Source organism: Prunus avium, chromosome 7 (assembly GCF_965620075.1).
Source record: "Prunus avium chromosome 7, drPruAviu1.hap1.1, whole genome shotgun sequence".
Classification (NCBI taxonomy): Eukaryota; Viridiplantae; Streptophyta; class Magnoliopsida; order Rosales; family Rosaceae; genus Prunus; species Prunus avium.
The window spans coordinates 7,360,790-7,386,760 of record NC_142290.1 but is presented as its reverse complement, the minus strand read 5'-3'; the positions used below and the strand labels follow the sequence as shown (position 1 = coordinate 7,386,760).

The 25,971-nt window shown below is 37.6% G+C and overlaps 2 protein-coding genes across 3 annotated transcripts; one reads left to right on the top strand and one right to left on the bottom strand.

The window, feature by feature from the left end:
• Window positions 1-267: 267 nt before the first annotated feature.
• Window positions 268-5,148, top strand: LOC110757303 (protein kinase family protein / C-type lectin domain-containing protein). Of its 2 annotated transcripts, XM_021958881.2 has the most exons (6): window positions 268-485; window positions 615-714; window positions 826-883; window positions 2,480-2,911; window positions 2,998-3,568; window positions 4,205-5,148. In XM_021958881.2, the coding sequence occupies exons 2-6, from the start codon at window positions 625-627 to the stop codon at window positions 4,728-4,730; spliced, it is 1,677 nt and encodes a 558-aa protein (XP_021814573.1). In that variant the 5' UTR covers window positions 268-485; window positions 615-624; the 3' UTR covers window positions 4,731-5,148. The 2 variants fall into 2 exon arrangements, with proteins under 2 accessions (XP_021814573.1, XP_021814572.1); XM_021958880.2 differs by having other exon boundaries at window positions 268-714.
• Window positions 5,149-19,024: 13,876 nt separating this feature from the next.
• Window positions 19,025-25,719, bottom strand: LOC148292941 (uncharacterized). The gene is made up of 2 exons (XM_088256006.1): window positions 25,209-25,719; window positions 19,025-19,450 (listed from the first exon to the last, which is right to left on the bottom strand). The coding sequence occupies exons 1-2, from the start codon at window positions 25,455-25,457 to the stop codon at window positions 19,208-19,210; spliced, it is 492 nt and encodes a 163-aa protein (XP_088112132.1). The 5' UTR covers window positions 25,458-25,719; the 3' UTR covers window positions 19,025-19,207.
• Between the last annotated feature and the right edge of the window lie 252 nt (window positions 25,720-25,971).

Genomic DNA, 25,971 nt, shown 5'->3' with positions numbered 1-25,971 from the left:
AAGGAAAAAAATAAGAACAGGACGTGAGACATGAAGAAGGAAGAGAAGAAAGAGGACATGATGTTAAACTTTGCAGTTAGTTTGATTAGGGTGTTTTTTTTCTTTTTTAATATTAGGAGTAAATTGGGTTTTTGTTTGAAGGATGATGTGTCAATTTTTAAGCCATTAGATTAAATTTTAATGAGGTGGCGTATAGAGAACAAAAGTAAAGCATAATCAGAGCAGAGAAGATCCGGATCCAATTGAAAGTTAGATTAAAAAAAAGGTCAAATTAGAAGGGGAAAATAAGTGATCGACGGATACGAAGAGACTCTGACAGAGATGAGCGAGAGAGAGGACGACTGAGCGTGAGCGAGAGAGAGAGGGAGTCAGAGAAACAAAGAGTGGGAGAGAGGCTCGCAGAGTGGTTTGGTGCCAAGTTGCACTCTTGCAGATGAACAAGGACTTCCTTGCTGCTCTGTTGGGTTGACCATCTGAAGTGAGAGGTTGGTGGTCTGAAATGGCGGTAGAGTTAAAATGACTACAGATAGAATTATTGAGATGGTTCGCTCGCGGGCTGAAAAGGTGTAATGCTAACAATTGAAATTTCACTTGTATACATTTTTGCTTTCTAGGGTTTGTGGCATGGTTCTCATGGAGGGGAATCTGGGTGCTCTGCAATTGCTTATGCCTCTGATTGTTTGCCTTCTGCTCGGTGGATGCGCTTCACATAGGGTAAGAAATTATGATGAACCATGTAGTTTAATTTTTCATTTTTTCAACTTGAAGAGTTAAGATGATTTACATTGTGGATCCATTTATTGATGCCTCGCTCTCATTCGTTAGGTATATAATGAGTCGATTCATAGGCAATTGGTTGCTCCTGGAACTGAAGAAAGTAAAGGTGTGAGTAACCCTTTAACTTTAAGTGCTAAATTTTGTGTTGAGCCATCCTAATTATTTTTTGAAAGCCAATTTTTGGCTTTATCCTAATTATTTTAAAGTTTCTTTGCCATTGGATGCTTCCTTAATCTGTCTCTTTTTTTTTTCTTCTTTTAAATGTCTTCACCAATGTCTTTTGATAAGTGCTTTGTTTGAGTTGTTTGGATCTCTCTCTTTTTGGAACTTCTTAATAATATGAATCCTAGGTTAAGCGTTAAGGGGTGCTCTGTGTGTGTGGGTTTTTGTAAATTTTATCCTCATTCAAAATAAAAATGCATCTCTCCGAATTCTAACGATGTGTTTGGATGAGGGAGTTTAAGAGTACTAAGGGAATTCAGGACGACAGAATCTAAAAAGATGTAATTTATTTTTAGAATTTATGAACTTTCTTCTTTTGCTAACCTGTTAAGCATAGCAGAATTTGGAGTTTATCTTTATGGAGGTATCAATATATGTAAATGAGTGGTGGTGACAGTTGTGGAAATGGTGGTGGCAACAAAGGCGGGAGTGATGCTGGTGATGGCAATAAAGGTGGGAGTGGTGGTGCTGCTGCTGGTGGCAGTGCTAGAGGCAGAGAGGGTGGTTGGAGTGAGGTGGCGATGGTAGTAGTGTGTGTGGTGGCGGTGTCAGTGCCAATGATGATGGTGACGGCAGCGGCAATGGAACCAATGATTGTGGATGTAGGATGGTGGTGGTAATGACAATGACAAAGTGATGACAGCGGTGATGGTGGTGGTTGTTGTTGTAGCTTTATTTCTCAAAATCTCTCATAATTTTGAGAGTTTAGAAATGGCACCTATTTTGGTGAAATCTTAAGTTTGGATTTATGACTCCCAAACTCCCAAGTTTCTTTTTCATGTGAATATTGATTTTCTTATGACCCCAAACAAGGAAATTACTAATTAGTATATGTTATTTCAGAAATCCTGACTTTTATCTCAATTTCAAGTTTTTTTTTCCATCCAAAAACATCCTAATACAGCTCCCAATAGAAAACCAAGAGCAAGTAGACTCTAATTATCCATTGTCCTTGCCTTCAAAATGTTTTCAAGGTCTTTTGTGCTGAACAAAAGTTATTTGATCACAAAAACAAAAACATTTCAGACGTCTGGTACTAGCTGATTATGCTTCATTGCTTTTACTGATGAAAAAAGCACATCATTTTCTTCTCCCTTTAACAAGAACTAAGAGCAAGGCATTCAATTTTATGTTACCTATATAGAACACTTGGTACTGTGATGGCTGAGGTCTGAAATGCATAAAACTGCTATAGAGGATACTTATGATATGGAAGTTCAGCTTAGCTATGGAAGGCACCAGAACACACATATAATTTGCCTGTTGAAAAGAATAATCTTAATGCTCCTGAAACTGATAGTGTACGTTTATACCATGCAATTAAAAGGTTTGAATATGCTGTTCCATGATAAGCTAATTTAATGTGCCTTAGTTTTTACAGCATGCTGGTAATGTTTGTGTTGATAATATAGATTGCGTTAGAGTCTATATCAGTTTGTAATCGAGCTATTATGTTAACATTGTCATTCTTTTTGAACAGCACCATGCCCCAGTGGTTGGATTCTTGGACCCAATAAGCGGAAGTGCTTTGGTTATATGAGCAGCCACCAGCCTTGGAACGAGTCAGAAACCCATTGTAAAAGTTATAATGGAAACTTAGCAGCATTCAAAACATCTCAAGAACTGGCCTTTGCTCAGAATCTATGTGCTGAAACCATCAGTGGCACTGGCTGCTGGGTAGGGGGAAGAGGTGTCAACTCTACTATTGGTCTTGGTTGGAATTGGTCTGATAATACTTCATATTGGAATGAGTCTCTCTTTCCTGGGGAACCCCTTCAATCCATTTGCAGTAACATCTCTTGTCACACCAATAGTTCTATTGATGTATGTATATTGGTTACTAATGGATCCACATCCCTCTTGGTTGAAAGATGCAACATGTCTCATGCTTTTATATGCATGGTTGATTTAGGTATATATTCTGTCACATCCAAGTCATTGTGCACTTCAATCTTGCATTGCCTATCCAGCTAATTTTAATGTTCCTGTTTCTTTCAGGGAACAGATGTTACCACATGCATTGCCACAGAGAATATCTCATCATCCTTGGAGTTGTAAGTGGGTTGATTCTCTTCACAACATTAGCTGTAGTGATTTGGCTTCTTGCATACAAGCGGAGCAAGAAGCGGAGACGTTCCCGCAGACTTTCCAATCCAGCAGCTACTGCATTAGTCCCTCCATCATGGAAAGTCTTCATGAAAGAGGAACTGAGGTCAATTACAAAGAACTTTAGTGAAGGAAACCGTCTTCTGGGAGATGCCAAGACAGGAGGAACATACAGTGGGCTTCTTCCTGATGGTTCAAGGGTGGCAGTTAAGAGGTTGAAGAGATCTAGTTTTCAAAGGAAAAAGGAGTTTTACTCGGAAATTGGAAGAGTTGCAAAGCTTCACCATCCAAATTTGGTGGCTGTGAAAGGCTGCTGTTACGATCATGGTGATCGCTACATAGTTTATGAGTTCATCATTAACGGGCCCTTAGATAAATGGCTGCACCACATACCTAGGGGTGGTCGAAGCTTAGATTGGGGAATGAGAATGAAAATTGCAACAACTCTTGCACAAGGAATTGCGTAAGTTATACAACACTTTCCCTTGTAGTCTTATTAGGTAAATCCAAACATCGAAAATCTGAGATTGATGCTTGCTTCTGTGGATTTTTCCAATGGGTGCTTTTTTCCTTATTCTTTAAAAAAATATGATAGTTTCATTTCTAATAATAATGAACAATTTCAGTCCTCACTAAATTTCTAAGCTCACCACTGTCCAATTGACCTTGTTAGCAACATTTCTGAAGGCAAGTCTCCTCTTTATGCCTGTTACCATAGTTCTTTTGTTTACTGTGTTCTCAAATCACTTTGTACAAGCCATAGACAATTTTCTTGAAGCTATATTATATTTGAACTGTGTTATAAATATCGCAGATGAGCATTCGTTAAATTTTATATGATAAGAGGCGTTTTGGAAAAAAAACAATACATTATGAAGTGCAAGGTTTGTTCCCAAGGGCTCTAATTTTTTGGCCTGCTGGACATTATTGTTATGATTGTAATGGTTTCATCCATTGTTTTTGTTCTTGTAGAGGTCCTTCTGTTAATTTTTATGATGCTTTCGCTTGTAACTGTGTGGCTTCATGTCTGGACAGGATTTGAATGTTGAACAATGAATTGTGTTTAATTGGTGTTTCACCTGTTAATATGTTATAACAGGTTCCTGCATGACAAAGTTAAGCCACATGTTGTGCATCGTGATATCCGTGCCAGTAATGTACTGCTTGATGAAGATTTTGGAGCACATCTAATGGGGGTTGGTCTCTCAAAGTTTGTGCCGTATGAAGTGATGCATGAGAGGACAGTGATGGCTGGTGGCACATATGGATACCTGGCTCCAGAATTTGTCTACAGAAATGAGCTTACAACAAAGAGTGATGTTTATAGTTTTGGTGTGCTGCTGCTTGAAATTGTGAGTGGGCGTAGACCTGCGCAGGCTGTTGATCCAGTCGGTTGGCAGAGTATTTTTGAGTGGGCAACGCCTCTGGTGCAGGCTCATCGCTACCTAGATCTCCTGGATCCTCATATAACCCCTTCTTCTCCGGATATCCCGGAGGCTGGTGTGATTCAAAAGGTGGTGGACCTTGTTTATGCTTGTACGCAACATGTGCCATCAATGCGCCCAAGGATGTCTCATGTTGTTCATCAACTTCAACAGTTAGCCCAGGTTCCCATTCTAAAATAGTTTAAGCGAGTTTCGGGCTTAGTATTTATGTATACAGTGCAAGTAATGAGAATTTGCAGCCTGTAATGTTTATTCTCTAGTTGTTTAGGGGCCATATGACCAACTAGGGTAAAGCTCGTAGCCAGAATGTAGGGTTTAGGGTTTAGCACACTGAAGGCCATAAGACCCTAGAGTCTAGCACTAAGTGGCAGATGTAGTTGTCAGACTGACACGTGCAATCCAGTCGGTAATTTAATCGATAATCTGTCTGTATTGAAATAAAACAAATGGTAGGGGTAATTTGGTCTGAAATGGGCCCAGAGTCAAAATTGCAAAGTTTTCTCAATTAATATGTGCACTCCATTTATTTATTGGAATCCTTATGTATTTTTGTTAGTTTGAATGCACATAATAGATCCCATTTGAATTTGGACTTGAATTTGGATCTGGATCCTCTGCTTTGATTTTCTCTTCTAGTATCTACTTGACTTTTGCCCTCCGTATGCAACATCCTTAAAAATTTGGGTGATTTTATTTGCACTTTATTATTTGCTATGTTAATCCTATACTAATTCTAAACATGGATAATTTACTTTACTCTTGCACATAATTACCGTTAAGGGCAAAAAATGTTTAAAATAAAAATTAAATTTACTTACTACATTACACATACATTCCTGCAATCCTAGTTAAACTCTTTTCTCAAACTATCATGTTCCTACAACCCTAATAAGGTTTATATACTTATATTGGTGAAAACATATATAGTATTTATTCATGAAGGGTGAGACTGAAATTAGAGAGGCTTCAAATGAGGTATGAGTTTATTTTTTGGTGTTTTTCAAGTTTAGGGTTGCATGGTTGTTGCTGGTTTCATGTAGCACACCAGTACCAAATGCAACAGGAAAATTCGGTGGCATGCCATTGAAATATTGAACCTATTTCGGTTGTGTTTGATAGGCCGTTAACTTAAGATGCAGTAAAGATTCACAGTAACGTGGAAAGGACTTCGGTGAAGTATGATCGACTTTTACCAATCATTCAGTGGTGACAAACTGAAATATATTTGCTTTTTCAGTAACTTATTGTCGACCACAAATTTAATACAAGCTATTTTAACCTTATTCCTATTAAATGAACAAAAATAAGGTGACGCTACTACTAAAGGCAATAGTGTTGGAACAGAATGTGCAATTGACTATAGTGATCAATTCACAACTTATTCGGTACATAACCATGCTGTTTCGGAGTATCTTCAAGGTTATTCATTTGTGGAGTGACTTTCTGAAGAGGAGAATGCCTTGTTGGTGGACATGTCCAGGGGTGGATCCACATGGGGGAATAGGGGCTAATTGACCCCTGCAAGCCCAGAATTCACCATTGGAGGTGAAGATGTTGACCCCTGTAAATTGTCCATAAACTGCTTGATGAAATGCTCTAGACGTCAAAACGACGATGTTGTACAAATTACCTTTTTTTCATTTTCATCATTTAAGTAAATATCTTTGTCCTTTTACTTTCATTTATTTTTATATTACTCTATTTACTTAAATTTACAATGTAAATAAAGAAGTACCCCCCCATTTGGATTCAAATAAAAATACTAGAAAATAAAATTCCCACCAAATCAAAATACGAAAAATCGATTTTAGTGCAAATTACGATTTATGCTAAAAATGATGCCTCATTAAGTCAATATATACTTCATACTAAAATCCCATAAAATCAAGTTTTCTTATTTGATGTACAAGGAATAAAAGCTGCTAAAAATTATCTTGAGAAAATGATTATTCCGAAAAACCATTTTTCATACTTAGCCAATATTTTTACATAAAACAATTTTTCATGAAGCCTTAGATGTTCAATCCACAAAGAGTTTTACAAGAATAACCTAACTCTTACGTATTGAAGAAATATTTGCTTGAATAAGCTCTCCCTAAGACAGTACTCATAAGGGTCCAAAGTTTGAGAACTAGAGCTCAAAAGAAATGCAGATAAAGCCCAAAATCAAAACGACACCTGACCTAAAAAATGACATAAATGCCCTAAAATGAGCAGAATTGCGCTAATATATGCCAACTCTTACGTCGAATAGGACGAGATGCCTTGGAAGGTGAAAAGGATTGAACTAATTTTTTGGTTTATTATCACATTCTTAGAGATATTTCTGGTTTATTACAGTGTGTCTATTTTTTGAAGTTGATGCAGTTCTCTTTGAAAATGAACAGAGTATTTTGTATGGTTTTATCTATTAACTATGAATTAGAATATTATCATTTCATTTCGATGGGTCTATGTCGTATAGAATATTTTTTAACCTTTTACATGTTGACTCCCGGAATGAAAATTCCTAGATCCACCACTGAACATATCTAAGAGTTTAGTGAAACTCACAGATATTTTAGTCACCTTGAAGGATAGAGATGCAATGAATGTTTCAACTATGAAGACAATATTCAATGCTAGGATTCGAAATAGAACCAAAGAATTTGCTGGGAGAACACAGATGCAACAATTGCTTACTAAGTTGTCCGAACACAATTATATTGAGTGGCATAGGACATCTGGTGATACTGTAACTGACTTGTTTTGGACACACCCCGTTAATATTGAAATTTTTCGTGCATTTTCACATGTACTTATTATGGATTGCACTTATAAGATTAATAGGTAGCGTTTCCCACTATTTGAAATTGTGGGGTGACATATACTAATATGACATTCTCTGGTGCGTATGTGTATATTAATCCCAAGAAGGAAGATAATTACACATGGAGTTTGACTATATTGAAGAGTGTATAATTGTCTTCATGGTGTTAGCACTTATGAATTATATTACGTATATATTTCCGAAAGCACGAAATTTATTATGTAGATGGCATATTAACAAAGGAGTGTTGGCAAACTGCAAGAAGTTATTTAGGACCCTCAAACAATGGAAGCAATTTAATGGGTATTGGAATATTTTGGCTGGTTCAGAAACAGAGGAAGAATATTAGTATTGTTTGCAACAAATTGAGTCTAAGTTTAGTGAATTTCAAAAGGCTCTAGAATACATACATGACAATTGGTTAAATATATTTAAGGATAAGTTTGTGGCAGCATGGACATACACTTGTATGCATCTTGGATCGACAACCTCAAATAGGTGAGTATTTTAGTGCACTTTTGATAAGTTAATTTTATAATTTATTTTGCTTCCATAGAATTTATTATTGTTATCAACAGAGTGGAAAATGCACATGCAAAGTTGAAGAGATAACTCCACTCGAGTCAACTTTGTTGGCGTGACTTGTGGACCATTGACTTTCTTTCCTTACACATCAAAGATTCCCATTATAATTATATTTGATTTACTTTAATTCCTGATTTCCTACTGTAAATAGAAACTGAGTCAATATGCCCCTTGTGCTTCACCGAAAATCTCACTTTGCCCCCTACACTTAAAACAGTTTAAAAATATTTTAATAATAAAATAAATTAGAAACGAGGGAAAAAATAAAGGTTTATTTATGGATATGCCCCCTGTGCTTTCAAAATAGTCTCAGATTACCACATGTTCTTTGAAATGTCTCAATATACCACCTATACTTTCAATAAGTGTCTCATGTTAGCTATTCCGTCAAATTACCACCTGTTACGAGATGGAAAAGAAGTGGGGGCCACATCAGCTAACGAAACTTCTCTCAAATATGACGGAATAGCTAACGTGAGACACTTATTGAAAGTATAGGTGGTATATGGAGACATTTCAAAGAACATGTGGTAATCTGAGACTATTTTGAAAGCACAGGGGGCATATCCATAAATAAGCCTTTATTATTTACTTGCCCATTCAGGTTTCATTGTATTATAAATATGACCTCCTACAAGGAGAAGAATAAACAAAAAATTCCCACAAACAAATATTCTCTCATAGTTCTCATATTTTAGCATGGTATCAGAGAGGCGATTTTGGAATTGTTGACTCTAGTTTCCAAACCCCATTGCCACTATGGGGGTTGATGATTTTTTCAACCCTCATGGAGGTAGCACCACTGACTCCTTCTCCCCTTCTCAACCAACCATAGCTGAGATGAGTGCCCAGGCTGCTCAGCTCCTACAGATGTAGACTTTGACCCCGACCTTGAACCCGATCCTGAATCAGAATCCTATTTTGACGACCTTGACCCCGACCCCGACTACAATGACGTCCCCGACCCCGAATATGTCTATGATTCAGACCCAGATCCCGACTTCAAATCTGACCTTGATTTGGATTCATACTAAACTTGTATCCTATGCATCTTCCGCTACACAAATTATGACTTCCCAACTAACGACCCCGACACATGGACGAGATTGCGCATACTATGGTGATCCGAGACACACTCGTGAGACTTGTTTTAAATTGCATGGCTACCTCAAATGGTGGGCCACCCTCAAAGATCGAACACCACCCAATACGACCTATAATGATATTGGTTATGGATTCCATACTTCGGATAAGAGTGATTCCACGAGTTGGATAATTGATTCTGGTGCAACTGATCATTATGACGTTTGATATTGATGATTTTCTGAATACTACCCAACCTCGACGAACTTGTATTGCTAACACCGATGGAGTTACTTATCCTGTGACAGGGGCTGACACTATTGCACTCTCATCCTCTCTCTCTCTCATTGTTTAATACTTTACTTGTTCCATCGTTATCCAATTAATTGTTGTCAGTTAGTCAGCTTACAGAACAATTGAATTTTTGTGTACTCATTTACCTGAGTTTTTGTTTGCTTCAGGATATTCACACTAAGGAGATTCTTGGTCGTGGTACTAAGATATATTATGTAGATGACTTTAGTCCCAGCATGGCTAACAATGTGAAGCATCCCTTTGATAGCAAACAAAAGCAAATCTAGTTGTGGCACCGTCAATTGGGTCATCCGTCTTTTAGTTCTATGAAGCATCTTATACCAGATTTAATCTCAGGTTTCAAGGACTCCGACTTCACATGTGATACTTGTATTTTGGCCAAGAGTCATCGTGTGCCCTATTTGTTGAGTATGAACAAGTGTACTACTCTGTTTACTTTAATTCACTATGATATCTGGGGACCTTCACCAATCACTGCTCCTTTTGGTGTTCGGTGGTTTCTTACATTCATAGATGATTGTACATGGATGATATGACTTTATTTGTTGAAGAATAAAAACGAAGTGTTTTCTCGTTTTCAGTCCTTCTACAAACATATGAAAACTCAGTTCAATGCTCAAATACAGATTCTTCGCTCAGACAATGGTGGAGAATTTGTCAATCATGACTTTCAGGCTTACTTCCAACAACATGGAATTATCCATGAGACAACTTGTCCTCAGACACCGCAACAAAATGGTGTTGCTGAATGAAAGAATCGAAATCTTCTTGAAACCGCCGAGCACTTCTAATTGGCGCTCATGTTCCTCTCCATCACTGGGATGATGCTATTGTCACTGCAGTTCACCTGATCAACCGCATGCCTTCTGGTGTATGGACCTTTAAAACTCCCTTACAAGTGCTTGCGCAACACAGACCCATGCCTTCTATTTTGGTACTCACACCCTGAATCTTTGGATGTGTGGCTTTCGTTCATTTCCACAAAAATCAACGTAGCAAACTTGATCCTTGTGCGCTACGTTGTGTTTTTGTGGGTTATGCCACTCATTAGAAAGGCTACCGCTGTTATCACCCTCCTACCCGACGTACTTATGTCACTTTGGATGTGACTTTTCTGGAATCTGAGCTGTTCTTCCATGACCCATCATCCAATTCTACGCTTCAGGGGGAGATACGAAGTGAAGAGCAGAATTAGAGCAACTTGGAAAATGAAGAAATTCTCATTTGTACAGAAATGATCGATAGTAACGAGTCTGGAGCACGAGATTACTCTCTGCCGAAAAATGATCAATCACCCATTCATAACAATCAATTGCCTGACCCACTTGATCTGAGTCCCATACCTACAGACAATACAAAACAACAAGATGAAGACCCCCTCTCTAACTCAATAGTATCAACAGACCAATCTCCTGAAAATATCCTTGAGGTAACTACTCTTACTACACTTGTGAATTTAGAGGATAAATCTATTGGATACCAATTACCTTTCTGGCAGAATTATGGAAAGCCACCAAATTGTTATTCACCTGATATTGGCAAGACTTCAAAGTATCTAATTGCAAATCATGTATCCACTGAGAAGCTGTCTGAACCACTTAAGGCTTTTGTGCATCAGCTGTCTGCTGTTCACATCCTAACCAAGGTTGCTGAAGCATTTAAAGATCCTAAGTGGGTTCAAGCTATAAAGGAAGAGATGAAAACTCTTGAGAAGAATCAGACTTGGACATTGGAAACTTTATTAGGAGGAAAAAAAGACTATCGAATGTAGATGGGTGTTTACCATAAAACACAACGCTAATGTATCTATTGAGCGATACAAGGCAAAACTTGTGGCCAAAGGGTACACACAGACTTATGGCGTAGATTATGAAGAAACCTTTGCACCAGTTGTAAAATTGAACGCAGTCAAAGTCTTACTGTCCCTCGTAGTTAATTTGGACTGGTAACTAAACCAGTTTGATGTAAAGAATGCCTTCCTACATGGAGAACTCACGGAGGAGGTGTATATGGACATTCCTCCTTGATATAATACTATTCGGACTGGAACAATATGCAAATTACAAAAGGTGTTGTATGGACTGAAACAATCACTACGTGCATGGTTTGGATGGTTCACCATGGCAATGAAGAACAATGGTTTCAGACAGAGTAACTCAGATCATACTTTGTTCTTGAAACATCATAAAGGGAAAGTAGCAGCTTTAATAATCTATGTTGACGACATGATTATTAGTGGGAATGATAAACATGAAATATCTCAGCTACGAGACTATTTGGCTATTGAATTTGAGATGAAGAATCGAGGTGGACTCAAATATTTATTGACAGACACAGGAATGCTGGATTGCAAACCTGTAGACACTCCTATTGTTCAGAATCATCATCTTGGAGAATACTCGAATCAATTTCCAACTAACAAAGAAAGATACCAAAGGTTAGTGGGAAGATTGATCTACTTGTCTCATACTCGGCCAGACATTGCTTATGCGGTGAGCGTCGTCAGTCAATTTATGCATTCTCCGAGTGAAGACCACATGAACGCAGTTATTCGGAGACTTAGATATTTGAAGTCTGCACTCGGAAAAGGACTTATGTTCTCAAAACATGGTCATCTGAATATTGATGGTTACACAGTTGCAGATTGGGCAGGAAGTATAACATATAGGAAATCCACATTCAGTTACTTCACATTCGTGGGAGGTAATTTGGTTACATAGAGAAGCAACAAATATCAGGTGGTCCTTATCCAGTACAAAAGCCGAGTTCAGAGGTATGACCAAAGGAATTTGTGAACTCATTTGGTTAAAGAGGTTGCTTACTGAACTTGGGTTATAGACCTACATCTGTAATGAATCTCTTTTGTGACAACAAGGCTGCAATAGCTATTGCACAGAATCCAGTTCAACATGATCTCACCAAACATGTTGAGGTAGATCGACACTATATCAAACAGAAGCTCGAAGCTAAAGTTATTCAGTTTCCTCTCGTAAAGTTCGAGGATCAATTGGCGGATATTTTGACCAAAGCAATTTCTAGTAAAACGTTCCACAATTCACTAGACTAGTTGGGCATTGGTGACATCTATGCACCAACGTGAAGGGGAGTGTTGGTGTGACTTGTGGACTATTGACTTTTTTTCCTTACACACCAAGGATTTCCATTATAATTATATTTGATTTACTTTAATTCCTGATTTCCTAATGTAAATAGAAATAGGAATTTATTATTTACTTGCCCATTCAGGTTTCGTTGTATTATAAATATGACTCCTACAAGGAGAAGAATACACAGAAAATTCCCACAAACAAATATTCTCTCATAGTTCTCATATTTTAGCAAACTTAACTTTGAGAGATCATGGGAAACTATTCACTCCTTATTAATGTTGGAGTACACAGGGATTAAGGCATCTTTTGAAAAGAGTCTACGTTTTATTCAACATAGGTTCAGACATCTAGAGTTGAGTGAGTTAGTAAGTTTTGTTTCTATAAAGGCTTTGAGTGTAATTGTGTGCGAGTCAAAAAGGTAAATTCAATTTACTTATTGCATGTACATATATGGCCTACATAGTTAACATTGTAATTTATTTTAAAACAGGTTAGAGACAGATGAGATGGATGTTTTATCATGTGATTGTGCTATTCATCAAACCTACAAATTACCATGTGCATATGAAATAATGGAGTACAGAGATCGTGGTGTACCAATCCCACTTGATGTCATGCATTAACATCGGAGGAAATTAGATCTCATCAATGTAGCAAAGAGTAGTCAGGGCATAACTTCACCAGTAAAGTCACAATTACAAAGATTCAATATGTGGTATGAACAACAAGATGACGAAAAGAAGAGACAAGTCCACATGACATTGGAGGAGCTAATGAACCCTAGTTCTACTACACTTACTGAACCAAAAGATAAGTTGAAGACCAAAGGGAGACTGCGAAAAATCGACACTTCTACTCTTCGTTTGCCATCTACATTTGAGATTGTTGAGGCCACCCTTGCTCATTCTTGTTATGATAGTCAGTCACAAATGCCTACATATGGCATGATCGACCTCCACTACTCCACCTATAAAATAAAAAATAAAAACCAGAGGAAAGCCTCACTGCCTCACTAAAAATAAAATTTTAGAAGAGTACCATTGAGTTTGTTTTCTTTAAGCGTAATTAAAGCACATTGAGTTTGTTTGCGTACTGTCCTTAGGAACATGGATCCCCTTTTCTGATGTGAGACTTTAAAAGCACAACGAGTTCTAATACAAACATTCAAAAATTAATTGAAACAACCAAAGAACCATGAGTTTTAATACAAACATACAAAAAGTAATGAAAACAACCAAAGTACCATGAGTTCTAAACATGCAAAAATTAATCAAAACTACCAAAGTACCATGAGTTCTAATACAAACATGCTAACAATTTAGTTAACCATGACGATGTTGACATGTCATGGTAGAAAGTATGTTTGTACCCTCTAAAATCTGCTGCAAGGTCTCAACGGCTTGATAAACTTGGGTAGGTTGTGTACGCAAATACAACTGTTTCCCTTAATGCCACGACCAGCCTAATAAAGGACAACATACAATCGTCACGCTCCTATAATGAATTTGAATTCAATGCTTTAGTAAAATTTACAAAATTGAAAAAGTGGAAGTTAGAACAAATTTGTAATTTTACATAATAATATCTACTTTAAAATTGAGGCAAATGGGTCAAATGCAACTCCATATTTAGGATTCTGGACAAATGGATATCCCACATTAACGTACCACTCTAAGTACCCAGACACGATATTTGATGGTCTTCTCACTGGTACACTACGGTTCTCCTCTGCCAACATGTGGTTCTTCCGATTGTCCCACATTCCCCCTAAGTAATAATCATAGGAATTGGCACGACTACCAATTATGGTATGAGCACTTATTATGGGGGAAATCGTCTGCACTGGACCAAACTGTCTAACAACTTGCTCAGGATGGTAGTGCTCAACAACATCACAACATCTGAGCATCCCTGAGTAGAATGCAACAATTGGAAATGGGTGGTGTTACCTTTCAAACTTGTAAGGTTCCCATATAACCTAAAATATGATACACAATATAGCATGAACTAGTGTAAAAAATAAAATATTAAAAATAATATACATAAAATAAAAAACACAACAAAGTTGGATGATCACGCAAGAGGAACACACCTTATCAGCATTCAAAGCGTCAAGCCACTATCTATGCTTCTGCACGTCTATGAATGTTGTCCCATTGTCTAGTCGTGGAGTCCAACAAAGAGCACAAGGTGGGACCTCTGAATAATGAAGGTCATGATCAGGAACAACAACACCATGCATGTGCTTATACACCCATGCCTCCAGCAAAGTCATGTACCCAACAATCTGCTTCACCTTAGACCTCAAAGCTTGGCCTAATTGCCTATACAACCACGCTAAGCACTCAGACCCCCATAAATAACCAACAACACTATCAAGGTCCCTAAGTAGTCTAAGGTACACAAGTTGGACTCTCGTGCTAGTCTTGTCAACAAACAAAGTGCAACCTAAGACATATAGCAAATATGCTTTGGCCGAATACATGTTGCACTCCTCTAAATCGGAGAATCGCGCCCATAACCAGGGCAAGCTCACATACTCATCACTGTATCGGTGCAATTGTTCAGTAGCCTTTTCATCAGTTAACTAACAACTTGTAATTTGTGTCGTTATCATCTTCAAGAAAAGAGATCTTTGTACCAGACACAGGAATGCCTAAAATAGATGACACATCATCCAATGTGATGGTCATCTCACCAAAAGGCATGTGAAAGGTGTTCATTTTGGGATGCCACCTCTCAATGAAGGTAGATACAACAACATTATCTGCATTCCGATAAGAACACCTAATAAGTTGCTCTAACCTAGACCTCTAAAAGTACCCTTTGAATATACCATTATTTGGTTTAGCCCACCAATTCCACTCATGAAGGGTAGATGTCTTTGACATGCACCTAAGGGGCTCACGTTCCTATAGTCAAATACAAAAAAATATTTAGGTTAAATTAATATGAACCAAACTTATATTGTGCCTTCTTATGTTACAATAAAATGACTTACTTGGTTATTCCAAATTGCAGCTGCTATGTGAGTTTTGAAACTCGTAAGTAAAGATGGATCAATAGGACCAACTCAAGAGGGCTCGTTAGGCTCGACATCTGCCTCAACATTAGTACCATGAGTAGCAGCTACATCTTCAACCTCTGTAGCATCCTCAGAGTAGTCTGGGGGACCATGCTGGGGTTGGTCCTCTTGAGGGGCTAACCTCGCATCTCTATGTCTCCTCGCAGAGGCTGTGGGATGCTCTTTATCAGGTTGAGATGATGAGGCCTCAATAGTACCTCTGTGACTCCACTTCATATATGAGAAACAATATTAAATAAAAACTTAGTAACGAATTCGGAAGATTATCACTGAAAAACTGAAACGAATTCGGTACCCCACTACCGAAAGGGTTTAGGTACCGAAACGAATTCGATAGACTACCATTGAAAAACATAATCGAATTCGGTAGAGTACTACTGAAAAACATAAACGAATTCGGTATACTACCACTGAAAATGAGAAATGAATTCGGTAAGACTACTGAAAAAAGGAAACAAATTCGTTAGTCTACCATTGAAAAATGGAAACAAATTTGGTGGACTACCATGGAAGCAATGCAATGATTTCATTGGTAACCCACCAAAAGTAACAGCTATTTTCGTAAGACCAGGTTCAAATTATACATCCATTTTCAACATAATCACAACCATGAATAAATCTCTATACTCTAAAACACATGGAATTTGTGAAATATCACTCAGAAACATAAATATACAAATCAAAATTCAATGCAAACCTTGGCTTTTCAGAGGTTATGTGCTGCACAAGATGCATCCTTTCGGTTTGAGGTCGGATGAGATTTGGCGATACGAGGTGTTTACGATGAGATGAGATTTGCGGCGGGGTGGGTTTGCAATGGGTTGGGGTTTGTGATGGGATGAGATTGTCTGATGGGTTGCTTACGGGTTTAGCTTGATGGGAATGGGGTTTACGATCAGATGGGTTTGAAATGGGATGAGGTTTGCGATAGGGTGTGTTTGCAATAGGGTGGGGTTTGCTATGGGATGGGATATACAATTTAGCTTGATGGGGTTTACATAGACAAAGTTAGAGATGAGGTTAATGAAGGCAATTTAGGAAGAATATGGGGTGTAGAGAGTAATTTTAAATTTCACTAAAATTTAATGGGGTATAATGAGAATGTGGGGGTGAAAAGAGCAAATAATAAGGTGCAAATAAAATCACAGTAGTTTAGGTATTAAAATATATTAAATTCAAATCAATTATTTAAAACCTGTTAAAAATATTTTTTTAATTGCTTTTTAAAATCCAAAAAATTATTTAGTTTTATAAATTAGTTAAAAAATCAATAAATATAATTATTAACATTATCACCATTCAAACAAAACAAGAAAAATACAAACAACTTGTGGAGCTACAGCGGGGTTACGGGAGGGGCCGAAGGTGGCTGCTGCAGAATGGTTGGGGAGAGGGGTTTAGTCCACGCGTTTTTGGTTTTAGATGTAGGTCATTTGACTTTTATTACTCTTTTTATTGTGTTTATTGTGTCAATTTTACCCTTTGAGGTAAATAAGGAAAACATTGAAAATCTAAATTTAATGAATTATTTATTTGTAATTAAATTTGGAATTCTTTCATTGAAAATATTTTCCTAATATATGGGTAAAATACAAATTAATCAATGAAAGTAAAGACCCACATATTATACTAATCAATTAAGGAAGCACCCACATTAAATTATGTACCTAACATACAAGTAAATAGTGTTCTTATTAGCAATGAAAAAAACTTAGTGATAAATCATGTTACCTATAAGTCATGAACATAAATTAGAATACTACCTACAAGTTAGGAACATAAATTAGAAGACTACCTATAGGTCAAATACAAAAATAGACAAATAAAATTGTATGTTACCTATTAAAAAAATGTACATAAAATACTATTATTTATTGTCAAAAATATGAAAAAAACACATATATACCTATGCAATAGGCAATATGACACAATACCTACACCATAGGATAATTTATCTACAAGAGTATATACTATACCTCTACCATAGGTGAACAAAAATAAAAATAATTACCTACAACTTTTCAAAGAAAACGAAAGGGGAAAGGAATCTTGTAATATGGAATGCCATGATCTTGGGTTACATTCAAAATCATCAGCATGAGGAGGCTTTAGATTGTCAATTGACCGTACAAGATCAACATTCTCTACCATAGGATATATATAAATGAAGAAAAGAAGAAGATGGAGAACGAATAAGAAATGGAGAAAGAAGAAGATAGAGATGAAGAACAAGAAAGAAAAATGTGCATATGGTTAATAAGCTAAATTCAAGGAGAAATTGTATCTCCAAAAGAATAAATAATCCTAAAAGTATGTGCAATAATAAAATCCACATTCAATAGGAATTTGAGTCAAGGGAAAAAAAATGAAGGTTCGATATTTACATTCAAAATTTAATTATTCCTTTAATTGTACATGGTCAAATCTAATCATTAATGGCATATATATATATTATCATTTTAGACAATATAGGGATATAATAGGAAGAAAAAATTTAAATACAAAAGTTTGAATCAACATGTCAAAAATGGAATGTAATCTACGTGGCAAACTAGTTAAAGGACTTGTATCAACAATCAATAATTCGAGGACTAGACCCAACTTTTGGTTGGATTTTTGGACCTCTATCAACTTTTCTATTTATTTAATTATCTCTTTTGGATTTTAACTTACAAAATTACTAAAATGCATATGCCACATCAAGTTAACGGTGTTAGTTATCAAATTGACGGAATGGGGCAACATGAGACACGAAATTAAAGCATAGGGGGCATATTGACCCAGGTACAGGGTCAGGAGGTAAGTTGAGATTTTTGGTAAAGCTCAAGCGGCAAATCAATAAATAAGCCTTTTATTTTTATACATACAATATTCTACTTTAATCTTATCTAAATAACGGAAAGGGCTATTCAAACTTAGGTGCAGAGTGGGGAGCACATCCGCTCTAGCTAACCTGACTAAGCCCATGTCTACTTTTCCCCTATATATTAAAAAACAAAACCAAATCTTCTCTTCCCATATGTCAATTGAGATGGCGAAGGTGGTTTCAAAAAACGTTTCACCGTCCATCCATGTTGTCGAATAAGGGAATACAATTATTAGCATAAATAAATGGAGAAATTCAGGAAAATATCTACTTGGCACATGTAAGTAATCAACCAACAAAGACTTGGAGCAAAAAGTGCGCTATTAGATTTATATAATTTAGACTCCTCAGCCAAGAAAGCTTGCTGAGAGATGAGGTTTTGGAGTTAGAATTAGCAGAGAAAGGAAGAAGGCAAAAAAGAAAAGAAAAAAGAACAGCTACAGAATGATATGAAACATTTGAAATGTCATAAAATTTCATCATGCTCCGTTTGGATGAAGGAATTACAAATTACATAGAATTCTAAGATGAAGGAAATTAGATTTCCGTCATTTCAATTTCTGGCCATTGAAGATTTTAATCCTTGGATATATGTATGTCAAATTTTGTAAATGACAGAAATTGAAAATTTTAATGTTTGGATAGCTCATGTAAATTGTAAATGACAGAAATTAAATATTTCGAAAGAACAAAAAAACAAATAACCAAGATAGAAGGGGGGAAAACAACCCCAAACACAAACAAACAACTACTCAAGCACATGACACACAAGGCGAGTCCTAGCCATTCATAGAATATCATCAATTAAAAAGGAACCAAGCCAAACAGGAGCATGCTCAAAGTAGCGACACCTAAATCCAGATTATAACTCCAGTTTGCTAATTGATCAGTAACAGTATTTCGTTCTCTGTAGACGTGCTTTAGTCCACAACTGTCAAACTGTTTCATAAGCTCGCAACAAGCAATGATCAGAGAACCAAGGGGGTGAGAAGCAAGAGTACCACCTTGCTGAATAAGCTGCACAGCCACAGCCGCATCCATTTCAACCTGAAGGTGGGAGATACTGTTAGTGTTTAATAAGCTTTAGATAAAAATGGAGGAAATGGGTATATTGAAGAAGAGAGTGAAGGAAATAAAATGCTCTGTAAAACTTTTGTATTTCGTTGGGGTATCTGGAACTGTTTCACTCACAGCTCATATTACTGTTAGAAGAGAGAGAGAGAGCTAGACAAATCCTAGCTTCAATCTCAACCATCCAACTACACTATCAGTAAGATTAAGACACCTGTCCAGTCAAGTCCTATGAGACTTAACAAACCATTTGACTATTATAAACAGCTTAGCCTATGAGCTAAGTATAACACTAAACCAGAAATTACATACTAAATCAGTTTACCATTTTGCACATTAACACTCCCCTTCAAATTGTGAACTGATTTCACCCCAAGCAATTCTCTGAGATAAGAGAATTGTTCTCTTGCCAAAGCCTTAGTGACGATGTCAGCTACTTGCTCCTTTGTAAGACAATGAATCAAGTTGATTACACCCTGTTGTAGAGCTTCTTTGATGTAGTGATACCTTCGGTTTATGTGTTTGGTTTTCTGATGAAAGATTGGATTCTTGGTGATAGCAATGGCTGAGGTGTTATCACAGTTTAGGGGTGTTGCCACAGTCTGCATTTCACCAAAATCTTCTAACACAAACCGTAACCAAGTAGCTTGTGCAGTTGCCTCTGATGCACTCACATATTCTGCTTCAGCTGTGGATAGAGCAACACATTGTTGCTTCACGGATGCCCAAGAGAATACTCCACTACCGAATGTAAAGGCATATCCCGATGTACTCTTCATATCATCTTCTGATCCAGACCAGTCACTGTCACAGAAGCCTACCAAAACCGATCCTTCTCCTTTCTTATATTCCAAACCAAAGTCAAGTGTACCCTGAACATACCTTAGTACCCTCTTGGCAGTTCCATAATGTTTATTTGTGGGGGAATGCATAAATCTAGCCAACAGACAAGCAGCATACATTATATCTGGTCTAGTTGCAGTGAGGTAGAGTAGACTTCCCACTAGTTTTCTGTATTCAGCTTCATTTGCAGCTCCACTTTCATCATCTCTCTTCAATTTATCAGCTGGTACAAGAGGAATACCAACCGGTTTACAATCTTGCAAACCAAACCTTTTCAAAAGTGTGGAAGCATATTTCTTCTGGTGTATGAAAATGGAGTTCTCACTTTGGATAATTCCCATTCCTAGAAAGTGATGTAGCAAACCCAAATTTGTCATCTCATACCGCTGCATCATATCAGTCTTGAAATCTTGCATTAGCTCTTGAGAATTCCCTGTATAAACTATATCATCCACATAGATAGATACTATGACCAGATCCGAGGTTCCCCTGCCTTTAACATATAATGTTGCCTCACTTGTGCTCTGTTGCGTAGATACAGCTGCACCAAAATGGATTCAGTTGCATCCTCAACTTGTGATACTCGCAAGTGCACGAACCGTTGGTAGTTTAGCGTATGTAAGTGCGAGGTCGATTCCACAGGGATTGGTGATTGAATGATCCAATTTAGTTTCCCTACACAAAATAGAAACAAAAACAAAGAACATAAAACAAGGAAGAAAGAAATAAGTAACTCAAGCAAATAAGTTCCCAAGTTCAATTTAGATTAACGGATTGATTCTAGCTAAAGTATGATTAAGCCATGGTGTTTGGTCATAACCTTGTGTTCCTAATTCCCTAATTTGATCATTTGTTGTCTAACCTAAAATTAAGCATTAGGAACCCATTAAGCATAGAAGAACATTTTAAACAACCAAGCATGTATCTAATCCCTGTTGTCGAATGTCCATACATACTCTTCCTATTCATAGTTCAATTCGAATTAAAGCATGGTGTATACTCTTAATTCAAACCAAGATAGCTAACATGCAAGCCTAAATGGAGATCAATCATTCAAACTAGCATATTAACTTATAAGCATAATGAATAAGAACAAAAACCATAATTGAAACTTGGAAACTAATTAAACTTGAATACTTAAGAAAAGAATTTACATAATGAAAATTTAAGTGGAACTAAGAAAACTTAAGAAGAATTTCAGCACAAATATTTCATTACAACAATTGAAAACTAGAAAATGAAACTAAGAGAATTTGAGGGAGAGAAGGGAAGGGAGCTCTAGAGAAGTGTTTGAGAGCTCCCCCCCTTGGGGTGTGTTTACAAGCTTAGAGAACTTCCCTATTTATAGGCCTAGGGGAAGTGAAAATCTGAATTCAATATGGCTAATGCATACAACACTTGTTTTATAAAATCTGAAATGGTTGATGCACTTGTATTAGAAAATCTAAATTGGGTGATGCACTTGTATTAGAAAATCTTGAATTGGTTGATGCACTTCACCAATAGATCCCACCAGCAGCCCTAGCTCATCTTCATGTCACCATGACCAAGCTTCCAACCAGAAATGATAGCTCATACCTAGCTCACCATGACCAAGCATCCAACCAGCACATGCTGAGGTCAGCATGACCAGCAACTTCAAGGGCTTACAACTTGGGCTTCTCTTAATCAAATTAGGACTTTAAGCACTCAAAATTTAAGTTCAGAATGTCTTCTTTCCATCCATATATCATTTGGGCCAATCCAAGGTCGGAGGAGGAAGTTAAGGCCAAAACAAATTGCTAACTCATTTTGCGCGCTGAAAAAATCCATCCTGAGCATGGCTCTGTGTTTGCTAGGTAACAGACTCCATATTTATCCAATGGGGCTGAATTTTGGATATGTTATAGTACACACCTATTGGAACAACTTTCATGAAGAATGCGGCCTCATTTGAGCTGTGTAGATTGCTGAAACAAATATTGCAATGTGACCTACGGAACTGGACTGGGAGGGGGCTGTAGCCAAAATGAGTTTGTCTTTAAGCTCTTCATCCATTCATCCAAATTAGGCCTTAACATGCTTGAATTGCATGGATTATGCTCTCTTGCTCTATTGGCCTACAAAACACACAAAGGGAGGGAAATAACTTAGAATTATAGGAACTAAGCAAAAGAAGTAAGTAAATTGGGCATGAATATGTATGAAATTATGAGCTTAACATGCTCCTTTTAAAACCACATTGCACGAGATAAGAGTCTATTTCTCCATACCAGGCTCTAGGAGCCTGTTTCAAGCCATACAAGGCTTTGTGCAATTTATACACTTTATCCTCTTCTCCTCGCACAATAAAACCATCGGGCTGCTCTACATACACCTCCTCTTGAAGCACTCCATTCAGAAAAGCTGATTTCACATCTAATTGATACATTTTCCAACTATTCTTTGCAGCCAAGGCAATGAGAGTTCGTATAGTATCCAACCTTGCCACTGGTGCAAAGGTTTCATTATAATCTATTCCGGGCTTTTGTGCATAGCCCTTTGCAACTAGTCTAGCTTTATGCTTTTGAACCGAACCATCCAAGTTCAACTTAGTCTTGTACACCCATTTTACTCCAATTATAGGTTTGTTGAAAGGTCTATTTACCAATTCCCACGTCTGATTCTTCTCAATCATGTTCATCTCATTTTCCATTGCCTTCTTCCAAGCTTCATCCTGTGCAGCTTCATCAAAGTTCTCAGGCTCCACTATGCATGAATGGCAACTTGCATAGATCTCACTCAGATTTCTGTACCTCAAAGGTGTGTCATCAACCAAGGGATCATCTGCAGGTTCTTCTTCTGTTTCAGGTTCTTGGAAAGCAGATTCTTCGTCTGTTTCAATTGTTCTCATATCTGACATTTCATCTGCAGGAAGTGGAATGCAGATTTCTTTCACTTTGTGTTGCTCCCAGTCCCATTTGCCATGCTCATCAAAAACCACATCACTTGAGAGCAAAACCTTCTGAGTTGCAGGATTCAATATTTTGTATCCCTTCTCACATGTACCATATCCAATAAAAACTCCTATGGCACTTGTTGCTTGTAGCTTATGCCTTAACTTTCCAGGAATAAGTGAGTAACACACCGAGCCAAACACCTTGAGATGTTTAACTCCAGGCTTTCTCCCACTAAACTTCTCAAAAGGTGTAGTATTCTCCAAAGCTCGGGTTGGACTTCTATTAAGTAAATACACAGAGGTATTCACTGCCTCACACCAAAGCGTGTAGGGAAGCTCCTTGTCATGAATCATGCACTTTGCCATTTCTACAATGGTTATGTTTTTCCTCTCCACAACGCCATTTTGCTGTGGAGAATAAGCTACTGTGAGCTACCTTTCTATTCCCAGATTTTCACAAAACTGAAGAAAATCAGCTGAGATGAATTCTCCTCCCCGATCAGTCCTCAACCTCTTCACATGGTATCCGGATTGAAGCTCCACCATTACTTTGAATTTCTTGAACACATGGAATGTCTCGGACTTGTTTCTCAGAAAATAAACCCAGCACATCCTTCAAAAATCATCTATGAATGTGATAAAATATTTATTTCCACCTAGGCTTGCTGTTTGCATTGGACCACACAAGTCTGAATGAATCAGTTCTAATGGCTCCTTGGCTCTCCACTTTGATTCCTTAGGGAATGGCTCCCTGTGACCCTTCCCCAATACACAACCGTGGCACAACACTTCACCATTTTGGATTTCAAGCAGCCCTAATACCATTGCTTGGCTCTGCAGTAGCTTGAGACTTCGAAAGTTTAAGTGCCCAAACCTCTTGTGCCATATCTTGGAGCATTCTTGCACATTTGTTTTCAAGGCAACCTCCTTGATTGTGTTGAAAGTTAAAGGAAAACACCTGTTCCCCTTTTGCTTTACACTTACCACCATGTTACTTAAGGAACTATCATCGAAGATGTCAACCTTGTGATCTCCAAATACAAGAAAATAGCCATGCTCTGTCATCTGTCCTACACTTAGCAAATTTTCAGCTAGACTAGGTACAAGCATAACCTCCATTATATACCTCTTACCCTTCATTGTTTCAATGATTAGTGGCCCTTTTCCTGCCACTTCAACCAAAACTCCATTGCCTACTTGAACCTTTGCTTTCACTCCCATGTCAATGTCTACAAGCAAGTCTTCCCTGGATGTCATATGATTGCTACATCCACTATCTATGTACCATTCATCACTCATCTTCTTTACTTCTCCAGAATGATTAGCAAAGAATAAGTTTCCGGTTTCTTCAACCTGATTAGCAAAGTTCACCTGCTGCACAGCCTTGTTTGTATGACAATATTTTGCAATATGCCCAATTTTGTTACACTTGTGACACTTGACCATGTTCTTAAACCAACACTCTCCATAGTGCAATTTATCACAGAATTTGCATTTATTTCCAGTGTTGTCTGTCTCATTTTTTACAGAGGAATTAGGCTTATTACCTCCATCACCCTTGTTGCCCCATTGCTGCCCGTGTGGTTTGGCATTCTTCTGAGACTTACTGGTGTGACCATTAGACCGTGCTACCTTTGATCCAACGTTGAAGCTAGCAAATGCCTTCTCTGCACTATTGTCACCATGCCTTTCAAGCCTCTGCTCATATCCTTTTAAAATAGCAACGACATCCTGAGCATCAATAGTGTCTAAATCTTTTGTATTCTCTATCACAGCAGCAATACTATCATAGGACTTAGGCAGACTAATAAGTAGTTTCTGAACAATTCGTTGATTGCTCAGATCCTCACCACAGCTCTTCATTTGGTTGATCAAATCAAACAACTTAGCAATATATCCAGACAAAGATTCATTATCACTCATTCGAGTATATTCAAAATCACACCTAAGACCCTGAAGTTTCACGGATCTTACCTGCTTATCAACCACAAATTCTTGTTTCAGAATATCCCATGCAGCCTTTGCAGATTCCTGAGTTGCAATTCGTGGAAAAATTTGATCTGATACAGCCCCTTGGATGATACCCAGAGCTCTAGCGTCCTTCACCAAGTTCTCATGCATCAGCTTCCTCTCTGCCTCCGTGAGCTCCGCCTCCTTCGTCGGAGTTTTGTACCCATTCTCCACAAGATCCCACAGCTCGTGCGAACAAAAGATGGTTTTCATTTTGATTTGCCAGAAATCGAAATTTTCACCATTAAAAATGGGTGCCCTGAGTTCTCCTCATCCAGATCCAGACATGCTAGTCTAGATTACTGATTTGAGCTCACAGATTCGAACCCAACCTCACAGTCACAACGCCCAGAAATTCAGACCCAACCTGGCTCTGAGGCCATGTTAGTGTTTAATAAGCTTCAGATAAAAATGGAGGAAATGGGTATATTGAAGAAGAGAGTGAAGGAAATAAAATGCTCTGTAAAACTTTTGTATTTCGTTGGGGTATCTGGAATTGTTTCACTCACAGCTCATATTACTGTTAGAAGAGAGAGAGAGAGCTAGACAAATCCTAGCTTCAATCTCAACCATCCAACTACACTATCAGTAAGATTAAGACACATGTCCAGTCAAGTCCTATGAGACTTAACAAACCATTTGACTATTATAAACAGCTTAGCCTATGAGCTAAGTATAACACTAAACCAGCAATTACATACTAAATCAGTTTACCATTTTGCACATT